General features: G+C 40.0%; 1 protein-coding gene and 1 long non-coding RNA gene across 4 annotated transcripts in view; one reads left to right on the forward strand and one right to left on the reverse strand.

Moving 5' to 3' along the window:
- Nucleotides 1-9,722: 9,722 nt before the first annotated feature.
- LOC146580305 (protein Dok-7-like) overlaps nucleotides 9,723-14,121 on the reverse strand; it is a 78,616-nt gene continuing 74,217 nt past the window's right edge. For 2 of the 3 annotated variants that reach the window (XM_085266967.1, XM_085266965.1), the window contains one exon: nucleotides 9,827-10,101. In XM_085266967.1, the coding sequence (XP_085123093.1) occupies nucleotides 10,097-10,101 (5 nt within the window). In that variant the 3' untranslated portion in view covers nucleotides 9,827-10,096. Of the gene's footprint in view, nucleotides 9,755-9,826; nucleotides 10,102-14,121 lie in introns of those variants that run through there. The other variant, XR_014891247.1, reaches the window with a different exon arrangement.
- On the forward strand, nucleotides 10,810-11,722 carry LOC146580306 (uncharacterized). Its single transcript, XR_014891684.1, has 3 exons — nucleotides 10,810-10,970; nucleotides 11,095-11,232; nucleotides 11,377-11,722. It is a non-coding gene; the product is annotated as an uncharacterized LOC146580306 (long non-coding RNA).

Genomic DNA, 14,121 nt, shown 5'->3' on the forward strand with positions numbered 1-14,121 from the left:
CCTGGAGAAATATTCCAACTACACCAACTAGAGGTTGGTGCTGGAAAAAAAAAGACTTATTGATGGAGATTATCAGATTTTAACATTTCCTCCTCAGGAGACATCATGAGTGTGCGCCAGTCAACCATGTAGTGAGTGTTTGTACGAAGTTTCATGGTAATCTGCACAATAGATTGAGTTTGTTCAGTCTAGCCCAGCTAATGCTACAGTCCCTGGAGCCAACTCTCCAACGTGGCAGTGACAGCTGATGGTTATCGCCATGTAACAGTTTAATAGCATCTTGCAGCTACATTATGATCATCATTAGGATTAGAAAGACTTCCTTTCACACATGAATATTAGATAATACCACAAAAAATAGAGTCATGTCAGTAAATACTGGGACATTTATGGTTCAGTTTATATATTTGACATTCAAGTATCTTTTAAAGACTTTTATCTGCTCCTTTCATCAGCTGTATTAATTTAGTACAGCTGTGCGTACATACTTAATAAAAATGAAGCTGTGATGTACAGCCAGTGTCTTGTACTTCAAGATAGAATTGGACTAAAGCTTTTCTTGTTTTCTTTACCACTAAAAGTGCTTTAGACTACAATCATACATCTCTTATTCCACTGGTTGTCCACAACCATTTCAGAATGATCACATAGCCTAACATGTATGTCCTGTTGGATGGAGCTGGAGCTCCATGAGAGGACGTATGCAGGCACAGGAAGAGGATCCAAACCCCACAGTGAAAGGCGTCAGGCAACCAGGAGATGGTGAACATTGTCCTCTCAAGGGCAATCGCTTTTCATTCACAAAGCACCTCCAGGAGCGACGATCTGTTTGACATGTAACTGACATTTTACCTATACCACCAGGTCGCCTGTATCCTTAATGAATCTGCTGTACAATAACAAAAAATTATCTTACGCTGCATCGAATTAAATAAGACTGAACATGAGTGGGTTTTTTTACAAAGCAGGGCTCTGAATTTTAAGTGTGTCACCGTTAGATAAGAGAAATGGGCTCTTCTGTTTTTCTCAATCTTGCTGCTTGGTTACAAAAGTATTCGCAATGCCTCAGGACTGATAAAAGGGACACACTTGGTTGATTATTAGTTGATTAGGCTTCTTATGAATCATCACACATTGTGCACAGAATGCATTTCTTCTCCCCCGAATTTAATTAAAATCAAACCCGTTGATGAGCCTCAGAAGTTTTCATTTTGTGTCGCACACAACTGTTAGCGAGTCCGTGTCAGCAGTGCCGCACACATCGCTTGATTTGCCATAACGACTTGTAACTGCGTGCCAAAGGCTTTTCGTGCAGGCAGAAATGCCATGAATTTCAAATTTTGTGCCCTTTATGAGGCCAAGCAAGATGCTTTGAAGCCTTAGAGCGTTTTCTGGGCAGCCCTAAGGGCAGAGTCCCTAATTGAAAGAGACAAGGAGAACTAGGAATAGGTAGCGTATAAGAGGCTAGAGCACTTCTCCTTCGACCAATCAAGTGTGGGATAAATGTCAAGCCATGGAAAGGCCAGGCTCAGAAAAGAAGATCGCAGTTGAATCCTTGAAATGTCAGCTAATATTTGTTTGATTGGGAGAAAAAATGTGTGCACATGAGGAAAACTCAAAGGCGAGTTAATAACTAACACCACACACAATCAACGCCATTATGTTGTGTTTTCGTTCTTAATCTTTTTTTTTTTTGCCAAGTGCTTAGTACAGGACTGCCTCACAAATTAATTGAAGGGTTTTCTAAATCTTTTACATATATTAGTAAAAATGGATTACAGTGGGATCCCGAGCCTTTTCCTCTGCCCCTCTGTGCCCTTTAATAAAGAGATGTTGCTTTCACTTCGTATCAGTAATCACATTTTTATGTGCAGAACATTTCTTAGTGCCTTTTCTTGCCAAATTCGATCAAATGTTCCTAGATAGGGTGGGGGTGTAACTGCACTTGTAAATGAGGGTAAAAGAAAATGACATCTCGCCACTATTTAACCTCACCAAACACGAGCCCTTTGAGTGTTTCTGCCACTTCGTCACACATGCAGCAAGAGAATAATGCATGCATGTCACAGTTTCAAAAAGTGCAGCTTGTACAAATTGCGTGACTGATGTTGAGAGGAATCTATTATGTTTTTCCTTATTTTCTGTCACATATATTGTCATGTTAAACATTGCCAAAGTTCTAAATAACTATGACCAGCTATGCAGGCTTCAGACTGCATTAAACACAGCCCCACCCACCTGCCTGCTGTTCAAACCTTATATTTATGAGGGGCGACGAATCAGAAGAGAGTTCAGGCAGATGAGCTGAGAGGCCGCACCGAGCCTCGGTATATAAAGAACTTAATATCTGTGAATTATGCATTGCTAGAGTTCAAAAATAAAAATATGGAGCTGGAGTACATGATAACTAGCTCACTCTAATGTTGCATATGACTCATGTAAAACTTAATTATGTTACTGAGAAGTTGGTGCCTGCAGCTTTTTAGCTAACAGCTCAGTGCGTCTCCATGTAATATTTAAAAATGATTAATTGCTGAAGAAAAGACCACTTTGTGGATTAATTTTTCATGTGAATCTAAACTCTGTTTCCTGCTTCGAATGGAAAAAGCACCTGCTCACTGCTTCTATGCAGCAGGAAATATACATGCAGTGGCAAAACATGGATGCATGTTTGTGAATGGGGCTAAATGTCAAGCAAACAGAAATGGTTTTATTTTTTGAAAATTACAAATGGTCTGATCTTTTACAGACGGTGCACTGTACCTGTTCGTGGCAACAGCCTGACTATGGGAACCACCTGGATTTCAGTTTCCCCAGATCACTTCAGTATGTGGAGGATCTTGGGATCTAACAGCCAACCCGGTCACTAGCAGAAAACACAAACTATGTCAATGTAAAGAGATACTTTAAACCTCACAATAACTTTAACTTGCGTGATTCTGACAGAGGGAGGCAGAAATTAACCGTACAGGTGTCTCTGTAAAGTGCTGAGCCAATAGGTGTCACCAGGAGAGCTTCAACGCTCCTCAGCTGTGAGTCTCTGAACTCTACTAAATCTACTAAATATCTACTTACTTCTTTCAAAAGATATTTGGTGTTGCTCACGAAACATTTTAACAATGTTTGTTGAGCTGTGTTTAAAATTCAGCCACTGTAAACATGTTATGAAGAGGGGAACTATCCATCAACAGCAAACCTCTTTGTTTTTTTAACCAGCCTGTAAAAATGCTTTTAATCCCGTAACGTTGGGCCTTTGAAGACAGACTCAATTTTAAAGCATAAATTCTCTCCGAGGGCCACCAGATTGCGATAGCTGGTTGCAAAACATTTTCCAGTTCTAAGTTTAAGGGAAAGTTCAGATCACTGGTTAAGAGCCTATCGACCAATCACCAGTGAGCATGCAGTCTCACAGTCGAGCTCGCCCTTCCTCATCACATCTAATTTTTTGGATGGCAATAACAGAAATGCTCTTGAGACTTCAAAATTATGGGCTGACATCATTGTAGCTGCGTCCATCTTCTATACTATGTTTTGTCAAGTTGTTAAAACAGCACTGCCCTTAGATAAAAAATGCCTGCCTTCAATACGATGAACAAAGAAGGAAGAGGCATCAAAAGATGCCAAAAATAAATTACATTCCCTTCTTGTGGGAGTTAATATTACTTTTAAATGAAAATTCACATGTGTGCAGGATGCAAATTCGGTATCCTTCCCTCGTCCTTTGTTCATCAGGTAGTGAAACCCATGAAGCAGCAGGCGAGTATTCAAGCGTGGCAGGTTGGAGGAGTGTTGGGGGACAGGCGCAGATGTACCAGCTCTTCAAAGAATGACCTCTGACCCCCTTTTAACCTGACTCCTCTCTCAAAAGTCCTTCAGGCAAACATAAAAGCGGCAGAGTTGAGACAAGGGACATGGGGGGAAATACTGAAAATGCTTGAAAGGATTTGTTTATGCACTGGAAGGCAAAGCAGCTGACACTTATGAGCAGTCAGATTGTGGTAATGTTGGAAAAATAGGCTTTTTTGACTTCACTGTAACATTAGGACAAGTTCATTTGCATGCAAAATAGAGATGTTCTTCTCGAAGCCTAAATGCACGGGAATAAATATTTCATGATTGTGGAAACTGTTGTAATCTTTAAACATGTCAGCCAAAAACTTGGTGTTTTTAATCTTTGGAGAGAGAGTGGCAACTCCAATACCAGCCAGCAAAGAGCAGATGGACACTTGTCTCTTCTGCAAGCGAGCAAGAAAAGCTCTTTACTGTTGATGCTTAGGCTTAGTGGTGTAACTTATCTTTGCCCAGACATGGTTTAGCACTTAAAGGGAACTGCTGTTTGTACCATAGAGGATTTAGGGCATCTTGAAGGGAAAACACGCAGGAATGTAAACCTGCAACGTCGCTGGGTGATGTAACCTCGTTCAAAGGCGCGATAGGTCACTGAGTAGTTTGATGGCACCGAAAAGATATGCAGTAACCTATGCAGTCCATAGATCCTGATCCAGCGAAACACCTGTGAGATGCATATATTGCATATATTAATAACCTCTGCCTCAAACAATGCTCACCTTGAACTGTGGCGCAAAAGGATAACGAGCACAAAATAGGTTTTGCATAATAGTTGTGTTTTTGTGAAGTGGAAAAGCAGCGTTCAGATGAAGTCTGGGGAAAACTAAAACAAAGCATCTCCTCTAATTTAATGAAACTGTGCACATTCATTCCACGCTAATTAAAAATCATCATCATTTCAGATTAAGGGTGTAATCATTTCATTCTTGAGATGAAATTAAATTCAAAACTGTTCAAAGGCAAGGAAAAAGAAACACCAGAGAGTGTACATAGCAGTGGAATGAAATAACACTAAATCCACGTATCCACGGGAAAATGTTGTGCAGCTGTGCCAAAAAGAAAACACAGCTTCTTTCAGGTCAAAGGATTTGCAGATTTAAAAAATTGTGTAGCTCTTCTCAGGTCATGAAATGAGGCAAATACAACCTGAGATGATCATCATGTAACATATTACAAGTGTAGAAGTATAATGTGTATAAAACAAATACAGCATGTAGAACCACCTATAGCATCAAGAACTCAAAGCCATTGTTTTCTGGATGACTGTATCAACCTTGTGGTTTATTCAGATGCTGTTGTGCAAATCTAAGCTGTGCTGCCATATTTGGGGTTTTTTTAGAGAAAAGGGACATCCTCCATCCACCCTTAAAACAAACCATACTTGTTCAGTATTTTTCTAATTGCACTGACTTGAATTTTAACATTTAACATGCTAACTGTAGAGTATGAGATGTAGCTCTTGGGTATTTGTAGTTTCTCTGAGGTACGTTTAGTCTGACCTGAGGTGAATTTGCTGGTAAGCACCCTTCTAGTAAGACTGACAACTGTCTTGTGAATTTCCTTTATCACGACAGAAATGCCCACCTATCTGTCTTCACCTTGACAACATTGCTTCTTTAAGATCACTGATGGCTTTCCTCCTTTGTGTTGTTGGTCTTAATACTAACTTGAATGCTCCAGACCAGCAAACTGCCAAGATTTCCCTTTCACAGAGGTGCTCGTATTTGCTGTTGATCAAATAATCACGTGGATTTAATTATCAGAACGTTACTGGAGGCAGTACACTGCTTCTGCATTATGGCATAATTAATGTTTAATAAATACATTCATTAAATATATGGTGTAATATCTTATGTGTTGTTGTTCATATGAGGTTAGATTTGTTCAAATATGTTCATTTTTCAGCCTGGTAAGGATCAGATGTTTGTTTGTTTTTAAATTATGTCCTGATATGTAAAACCTCAGAATCAAAAGAGAGTGTACTCTCTTATTACCACGACTGTATTTTAACTGTTACCTTGTAGTTCCCAATCCCAATTTCTTGCCATACTTTCATGTTACTCCACCATAAATTTTGCATTCTCATTTAACAAGAAGGTGCCTGAGCTGCACTTTGATATTTCACCAGTAATCCACCAGTCTGTGCCTCTGCAGTTAGCTCATTATAAGCCCTTGTTAACCTAGCCCTGACAGCTGCCAAAGCCTTTTGAAGCTGGAAATAGCTGTGATTATGACCATCAGATGAAGCTGCTGCTGTGATTGTGTCTATAGCCACAGCTATGCTTTGGTTCTTATAATTAAGCACCTGCTTTGAATGTTACAAGCCCACCGAGTGGCTGTTATCAGTTGTGATCACTCCCGTATGTCCAGTAGACGCCCTCTTTTAACTACTGGTAGTGCAGAAGATGCATAATCATTCATTTTATTCATTCGTAAACAAAAAAAGCAATCAGATATTTCATATTTCAATTTACTTTTATCTTAGAAAAGACTTGGATTAAATATCACTGAAAACTTGCCAAGGATCATCTGTGAAGAAAGATCCTCCTTCATTAGACTCAGATGACCCAACATGGCAGAGCAGAAAGCCAACGATGACAGGAATTAGGACAGGACGCCCGGAGTCTAAACGCCGGTGTTGAATACCACTTGCTGCTAAACCGTAACAGCATTTGTTGTTGCATTTGTACCGTATGAGTTTAACATCGGCACTTCAAATCCTCAGGTCAAATCCTAAGATATATACGTGTAATTAATGGTTATGTCAAGCTTAATGTCTGACTTATGTGTCACAATGACTCTCTTTTTACCTGGATAAATCACTATGGCAACTTGTGCTAAAAAGATAACCTGGTCAGGAGCAGTTTATGTTCAGTGTTGCAACATTTTCTTTTATTTAAAGCATGTTTTAACCCTTTAATGCCCAGTGTATCACAGATCTATCAAATACAGTGCAAATGAAAAGTCACATATGGGAATTGTTTTTAACAAATTTGTCAGATGGTTCAATAAACTCTCCATTTAAAAAATAGATTTTTCTGGCAATTATTTCATGGCTCAGACTAAAGAATAAAGTGTCACACAGCTGTAAAGTTACAGCAATGCAAACTGTGCATATACAGGAAATATACTTATTCTTGATTCTAATCTGCTGCTCAAATTGCTTCTACTAGAGCACAGAGTAGAAAGTTATCATCAAATTTATCATCAATCATCTATTCAATCAATGAAATTGATTTCACATTGCTCTGCGGACAGATTAAATTGATTTTCACATTTCCTTTATTAGGTTATAGAATAGTAATCTTTAATGCTTTTAGTGTTGGAAGGCATTTTCAGAGCTGTAATCATGTCAGAAATAAACAGAAACACAGAGAGTGCACTCAGTATTAAAATAAATATATTAACTTTTTTTTTTACTTTTGCTGCTCTCTGTTAAAATCCCAAGATTGAGTGATTTTCTGATGTAGTCAGGGAAGAACAGCAGTGATTGCTCCAGCAAGCACACCAAACAGGATTCTCTCAGAGGAGAAGAAGGAGACAAGGGGGTGAGTACACATGCTGTACAACAGCTTGAAGTAAGTAAACTATCTGCCAACAAGTAGCTTTAAATACTGCAGTGACTGGAGATGGGAAACAGGTGCGCCGGCCGGGCTCCTCCCAGGACTGCCTGCTCCTGGATGACGGTGGTTCGTTCCACCTACACACTCATGCACACATGAGAGAGAAAGAGACAAAAGCCAGGTCTACTCATGGATGACATTTTTACACAAACCACCAAATAAGCCAGTGAAACTAACTAAACAGTGAGTGAACATCAACAGGCAACAGTGAAAATAAAAATCTAAAAGATGAGTCTGAAGTCATGTGACAGTCATGTGATTTGGGGAAGAATGTCATGAACTTCCCCAGCAAATTTAAGTTTATACTCAATAAATTGTCATAGATGGGTAAAAAAAAAAGAGTGTCTTTTAGCAAATGGACTGATAGTTAGAGTTGCTACAGTACACATTATTTGTGATCTTTTTTTGGTGGCATTGACGTGCAAACTTTCAGCCTTTTCAGGCTTTCTTAATTCAGGTGGTTTAACAAGAGCATTGCTTTGACCTTTTAAGAATTACTGCCTTTTTTATACACAATCCCCAATTTTCACAGGTGACTCACCAACAGTTTTATGGCTAAGTGTGGCCTGTTCACTTGCTATACCATAACAAATTACCCCAAACGATTTAGGTCCACATATTTATGGATCTAAGCATATACAGCGCTTTTCTCTTCTAACTGAGCTCTCAGAGTCCTGACACCCCAAGCAGCATTCACAGAGTGTTTCATAGCGATCACACGAACAGTCACACACTATTTCAGAGGCAATTTGAGGTTCAGCGTTTTGCTCAAGGATACTTTGACATGCACACTACAGAAGCAGGTTTTCAAAACCACTGATCCTCCAATTAGTAGCGACCCGCTCAACCTCCTGAGCCTCCGGTGCAATTAGATTTTTTTTAAAACATTTTTTTTAGCTTCAAGCTTTCCTACTTTACCTGATCATTGTTTGTCTGCTTCCTGTGGAAAGCTGAGCCAGTCTGTATTAGGAGAGAGAGCGTACTATTTGAACACTATAACATTTTTTGCAAGTCTATCCTAAACTTTGGTTTCCAGTTACAAAAGAGAGCAGACCACTGATGAAACCCCCACTCAGACATCATGTGGCATTTCTGCAGAAATGGAAAAAGAATGACTCGCCACTGAATCTCACTGTTGCAAATGGCTCCTGATTGCTGTTGATAGATTGCTTGCATTCGTTTTCATTGGGGTTTCTGAGAGGACTGTGCAATCCAGGCCGTTCCTCGTGGAGGTACAGTGGGCTCTCTGGTGATGGTTTCCTGGCCCAGAGTAGGGACAGCCGTATCGATTTTGTCCCCCTCTTCAATCCATTATCAAGCCGCTATCAAGACAGCCAGGAAGCCTGTGGTTATCTGATTTCTCATTTTATAAGCAGATTGGAAAACAGCTACCAAACTTTGCAATTATAATGGGGTGGTCTCTGTATCAGTGTGCTCCCTCGTGATGCTTTACTTTTAATTTTATATACACACGGAGAAACACACACAGACACACACACCTGCTACTTCTGTTCCGGTATTGTTGATTGCAGTGCAAAGCAGTAAGTGACTCCTATATGCCTGCAGCCTGGTGTCTTAATTACACTCCTAAGTCTGATAATTACTTTATAATGACTTTGCTTTCCCTTTGCTCTCTTTGTAGTTATATTATTCTGACGTGGCACTTTTCATAGCTTGGAGTAATTCCCCGGAGTGTAACCAAAACAGAAATCAAAAGTCTCCCTGAGTTTTTCTGGGTTTCTAAACAGTAGCTGCAGGTCTTTCTTAGAAAGCCATTTGGAATTGGGTTGGTACAGGGTGTGGTAGTTACCACAGGATTCAAATCCAACCTGAGGCTGTTCTGTGTGGAGTTTGTATTTTTTCCCAGGGTTTTCTCTGGGTACTCTGGCTTCCTTCCACATCCTGAAGATTGTTTTTAGGTAAATTATTGAGTCATAATTGACCGAATGATTGTCTGTCTATGTAATAACCCTGAGACAGGCAACCTGTCCAGTTTGTACCCTGTCTCTTGCTCTGACAGAGGCTCCAACGCTCCATCCAGAGAACTGAAACGGATGAACAGAAGAAAATGGATCATTTTTCTCTGCAACAATTTCCAGCTCTTCCTACAGGATCTCAAGGCACGCTCTCCGGCAAATTCTTGGTCTAATGAAAAGCAAGCCATCCAAACCAGAAACTGAACCTCTTCAGCTGGTTCAGTCTGACAGAGATGCAGAGGTTCTAATCCAAGATTTCTCCAGATCAGCTCATCATGGTATCAGTAAAGGCTGAGCCCAGCCGCCCTAGAGACAAAACGTAATTCAGCTGCTTATACTCACACCCTTATTCCACTTACTAGTTACTAACATGGTGTTTTGAAAAGGAAATTAGATCTGCAACAAGAAAACTGCCACTGAACACCACTGTGTAATTTTTAACAAGAATAGGTGGACTCATCTATGGGAGCAGACCCAGACAGCAGCCACAGGTTTACAGACAGGCAGGTGAGCAAGCTTTCCTTTCTGACAAGCTGAGAGTGATCCAGTGGAGATGAGGAATGGGAAACAGGTGTGGCAGCCATCCTAGGGTCGGGCTCTAGGAGGAGGAATGGTTTCCAGGCTACAGCGGCTGAGTAAGCGAGAAGGCTAGCCTGTCAAGATAAGGACAAACTGTTGTTAATGAAGAAATTGTACAGCTGCTGACTGAACACCTACAGCCACAAATAAAATTTTCATATAACTATCTGTGTAGGACCACATGTTTAATAATGAGTGAGCTTTAGAGCTGCTGTTAGTCTTTAGTTGTTCCACCCAGGGCGCTTCTGGCAATGGTCTCCTCAAATAATGCTGAGGAAAAATGAAAATTGCCCAAACTAGTTATTTAATCATATGTGCTAGCATCCTATGATGTATTCGTTAGAACTTTTATTGTCATTGTACAGTTTCTTGAAAAGCGAAATTAGGTAGCAAGACCACAAAGGTGCAAAAGTAAAGAAATTAATATACAACAAAGAAAAGCAATAAGTAAACTATATATATGGTGTATGAGTCACAGAAACATTGTGGGGGTGAAAGGGCTCTGGTCATTTAGGATGGGTATGGTAATTGCACATCTGCCAGAATATTGCACAGAGAATGGCAGCAACATAGTCAATAGCAGCGACAGAGTGAAAAGAAGTCTGTTCACACTCTTAATTTGCATTAAGAGTTCAAACAGCCCACCAAAAGAAACTGTTTTTTTTTAGTCTATTGGTTTTGCACCTGATGGATCTGAACCGTTTTCCAGAGGGCAGGATTTTGAAGAGGTGCTGGTTAGGATGGAGCTGGTCTTTTATAATCGCCCTGGTTAACAGGGCCTTCCAAAACATCACTAGTTTGAGCCTGGGGGAAGACAGAGACCCAGCCTCAGGGCGTCAGCACACTGTATAAATGGGAGGGTTGGAACTGGAAACTCACCCACCGTCAAATCTGTGCTAAATCAACATGTGGATCCACTCCGGACACCCCCTGGGGAAATAAGGTAGCAAGCAGAAGCACTACCTTCTGCTACTACATACTGCAGCTTTGGAAAAACTCCCACACAAATAAATGTCTTATCTTATGAGCTTTGAAATATTACCAGTAAAACATATCATCATTTGCAGATCCACAACCTAGCAGTTGATACTCGTCTCCACTGGTATGGTTTCCTTTTACTGTGTCTCTCGCTGATCATCAGCTCTGCGAGTCTGCAGTGACACCTCATCAAAGTGGAATATGTCCGAGGCTTTACTGTGGCTACTGTAAGCCAGCCCGTTATCTTCAGTGAACAGGCTATTTCAATGGCACTCTTTGAAACCCTGCATCCAAATCTATTTGTTCCAATTATTCAAGAGTGTTAATTGCTGAAAGAGGTCCCATCTTTTTTCTTTCTTTTTTTTGCGTAGGTCCATGTGCAAAATCTGTTTGAGGAGGCCTGCTGTGACAACTCCCACTCATCCTCTTGTTCAAGTGAAGAGAAAATGGAGACACGTGGAGAGATTTCAGCACCAGGCTACTCTAAATAATGTTCCTGTGATTGTGTTTCATCAATGTGCTACTGTATTTTACACTTTACCTCCATTATGCCCCCTCGTTTCCAGCTACAGACACAGTTAATATCAGGTTTTCTATATAGTATTCTCAGCCATGCACCAAAGACATAAAAGGGGCCTGCAGTTCTTAAAAGAGCATGTTAAATGTCGATCTGTCTTGCCATTAACTTGCCCATTATGTCCAGCTGTGATGACAGATAATCGTGCACCGCTACAGTATGCCGTCTCTCACTGAGACACCAAAAGTAAAATCAAAGTAACACTGAAGCAACAGCATGAGTAAATCTGCTTAACCTCGAGCACCAATATTTTTATAAATGTGTTAATACCGCCTTAAACAGCCGATTCACTGTCAGAGGAAAGCCATTCATCTTGTTCCACTGATTCACACACAGTAGTGCATAAACAGGAGAGAAGTGACTTCTAATGTTGCGCAGTGAGTTTATGTCAGTAGGATCGTTTAGATGATGGATGGACAGCATGGATATATTTTTAAATGTAATTTAAATAACAGAGAAGTTCCTGTAAGTAAACAAAATAGTAAAAATAAGGAATTTTACGTGAATTAGCAGTCTGAGAAATATGAAGCCAGAATTTTCTGTTATTTTACACATAATATGCTGACAGATTTCCTTCTTTCATTACAGCAACTTCATCATAGAAAAACTGAAATGTACTGTTGAAACTGCACTTGCAATAGCTCAGGGATTAAATGTGTAGTTATGCTAGTTTACACTGACAGAGAGGCGAGTTTCAGTCATCCGGCCCACTGAAGACCAATGTGGGTTGTAAGTGATCCATGATGTAAAATGGGCTTGACATCCCCTCCTTAAACTGACGCAGCTGATCTAACATTTTCGGAAACGAAATGATTTGCTTTCATGCAAGTGAATCCAAATTAATCCAATGCATCAGCCTGCTTTAATAAACGGAAAAGTCCTCCAAATATCAGCCAATAAATTAAGCTGACAAAACATTCGGTTTTTTAAAGTAAGGTCAAATATCTACACTCGCAAAATGATTACACTAGTTTAGCATAAACACTGGAAGCAGTGAGGGAAAAAGTACTTTGCCTGTCTGAAAGTTAAAAAAAAAAATAAAAATAAATGCCTTCCAGCACATCCGGAGGCTCAGAAACAAGCACCTTTTGTTCAGTAATTCCATATAAAAACCAAACTGCAAAGGTGCCAAGTTAGAAATTTCAGTTTATATTGATTTCTTTTTTTCTTTTTTTTGAAGCAGGGTATTTTGTGTATGGGAGCAGTTACTTGCTCGGGTAAATTACATTTGTTGTAGGTGTGAGAGAGACATTTTTATATGGATTTTCTGAAGTCTTTCTGAATCTCTCCAGCTCACGCTTTTCCAACAGAAATATTGATGATTCTGCAGTGGTTGGATGTATAACTAATGGGCGAGAGTAGGATTGAATGATTTTGTGGAGTGAAGTGGTCTGGAAGGGAGAGTTATCGGCCTCTGAATGTGAAAAAGGTCAGAGAGATGGTGAGGATCTCTATATTTACCTGAAGGTACCTGAACGTCTACATCGATCACAGGCCGAACTGGAAGACAAATCCTGAGTCCTTTCAGTGTGTGCCATAAGATGTTGTGAGTGCTGTGCACTTTGCTGTGGTCTGCTGAGGGAGCACCATTAGAGTTGATCACACCAACAGACTGACTAGACTGATCAGGAAGGCTGGCGCTGTGATACTGAAGCTGTGGTGGAGAGGAGTTCACTGATCAAGCTGTTGTCCATCACAGACCACCTGACCACCCTCTGCACCACCTATTGGGCAGGCAGCGGAGCACCTTCTTTAACAGACTCGTTCAGGCCCACTGCCACAAGGACAGCTCCAGAAATACAATTTATCTGTATTACAATTTTTATGCAATTTATCTTTTTTCAAAATTATGGGATAAAAAAAATTATTTCTCACTTCTCATTTTTAACCACTCCACTATCCCAGCATCCACCTGCAGCCTCCAGGAAGGATATTTATTCATTACTCCCCAAGTCTATATATAACATCTTAGACAGCAAACTTTAACTGTATTCAGCTGTGGATCAATCTGCAGATCAACCACTTGAAATGCCAGTTGTCAGACTGTTTTAACTTTATTGTAACTCTTGGCCAAAAAGCAAATTTGTATTTTTCTTTTCCAAATTCCAAACTATTATTTTCAATAGATGGGAAAAATGTCTGTAGATTAACTCCAGATTTTGAAAATATAGTGATTAAGAAAGTGTGTGAGACGATGACATAGTTTAATTTTTGGAAGTCTCAGGAGAGCAAAACAGCTACAGCATCAAATGAGATGAATGAACCTGTTGTGCAATTAAAAACACAGTAGTGCAAAAGACATTATCAGTAATTGAAGCTTCCCTCTTGGATTAGAAGTGTCATCTTAACATCGTCAGCTGGACAGTATCTGCACACAAGTCACCTTCACTGGCTAAACAAAGATAATCTTACAAACATTTTGCTGAGCAATGGTTGTCTTTTTTTCTCCTTCCAGTCCACTCAACTGAAACCTTGTGACTCATTTCTAAAATACCAAGTTTTTCTGAAAGTGTGATGAGTGTCTCATCTGCCTTGAAGG

The sequence above is a fragment of the Mchenga conophoros genome, linkage group LG3, assembly GCF_057382185.1.
Source record: "Mchenga conophoros isolate Kocher_MC1m ecotype Shallow Benthic linkage group LG3, M_conophoros_male_GT1.1, whole genome shotgun sequence".
NCBI classification, from domain to species: Eukaryota; Metazoa; Chordata; class Actinopteri; order Cichliformes; family Cichlidae; genus Mchenga; species Mchenga conophoros.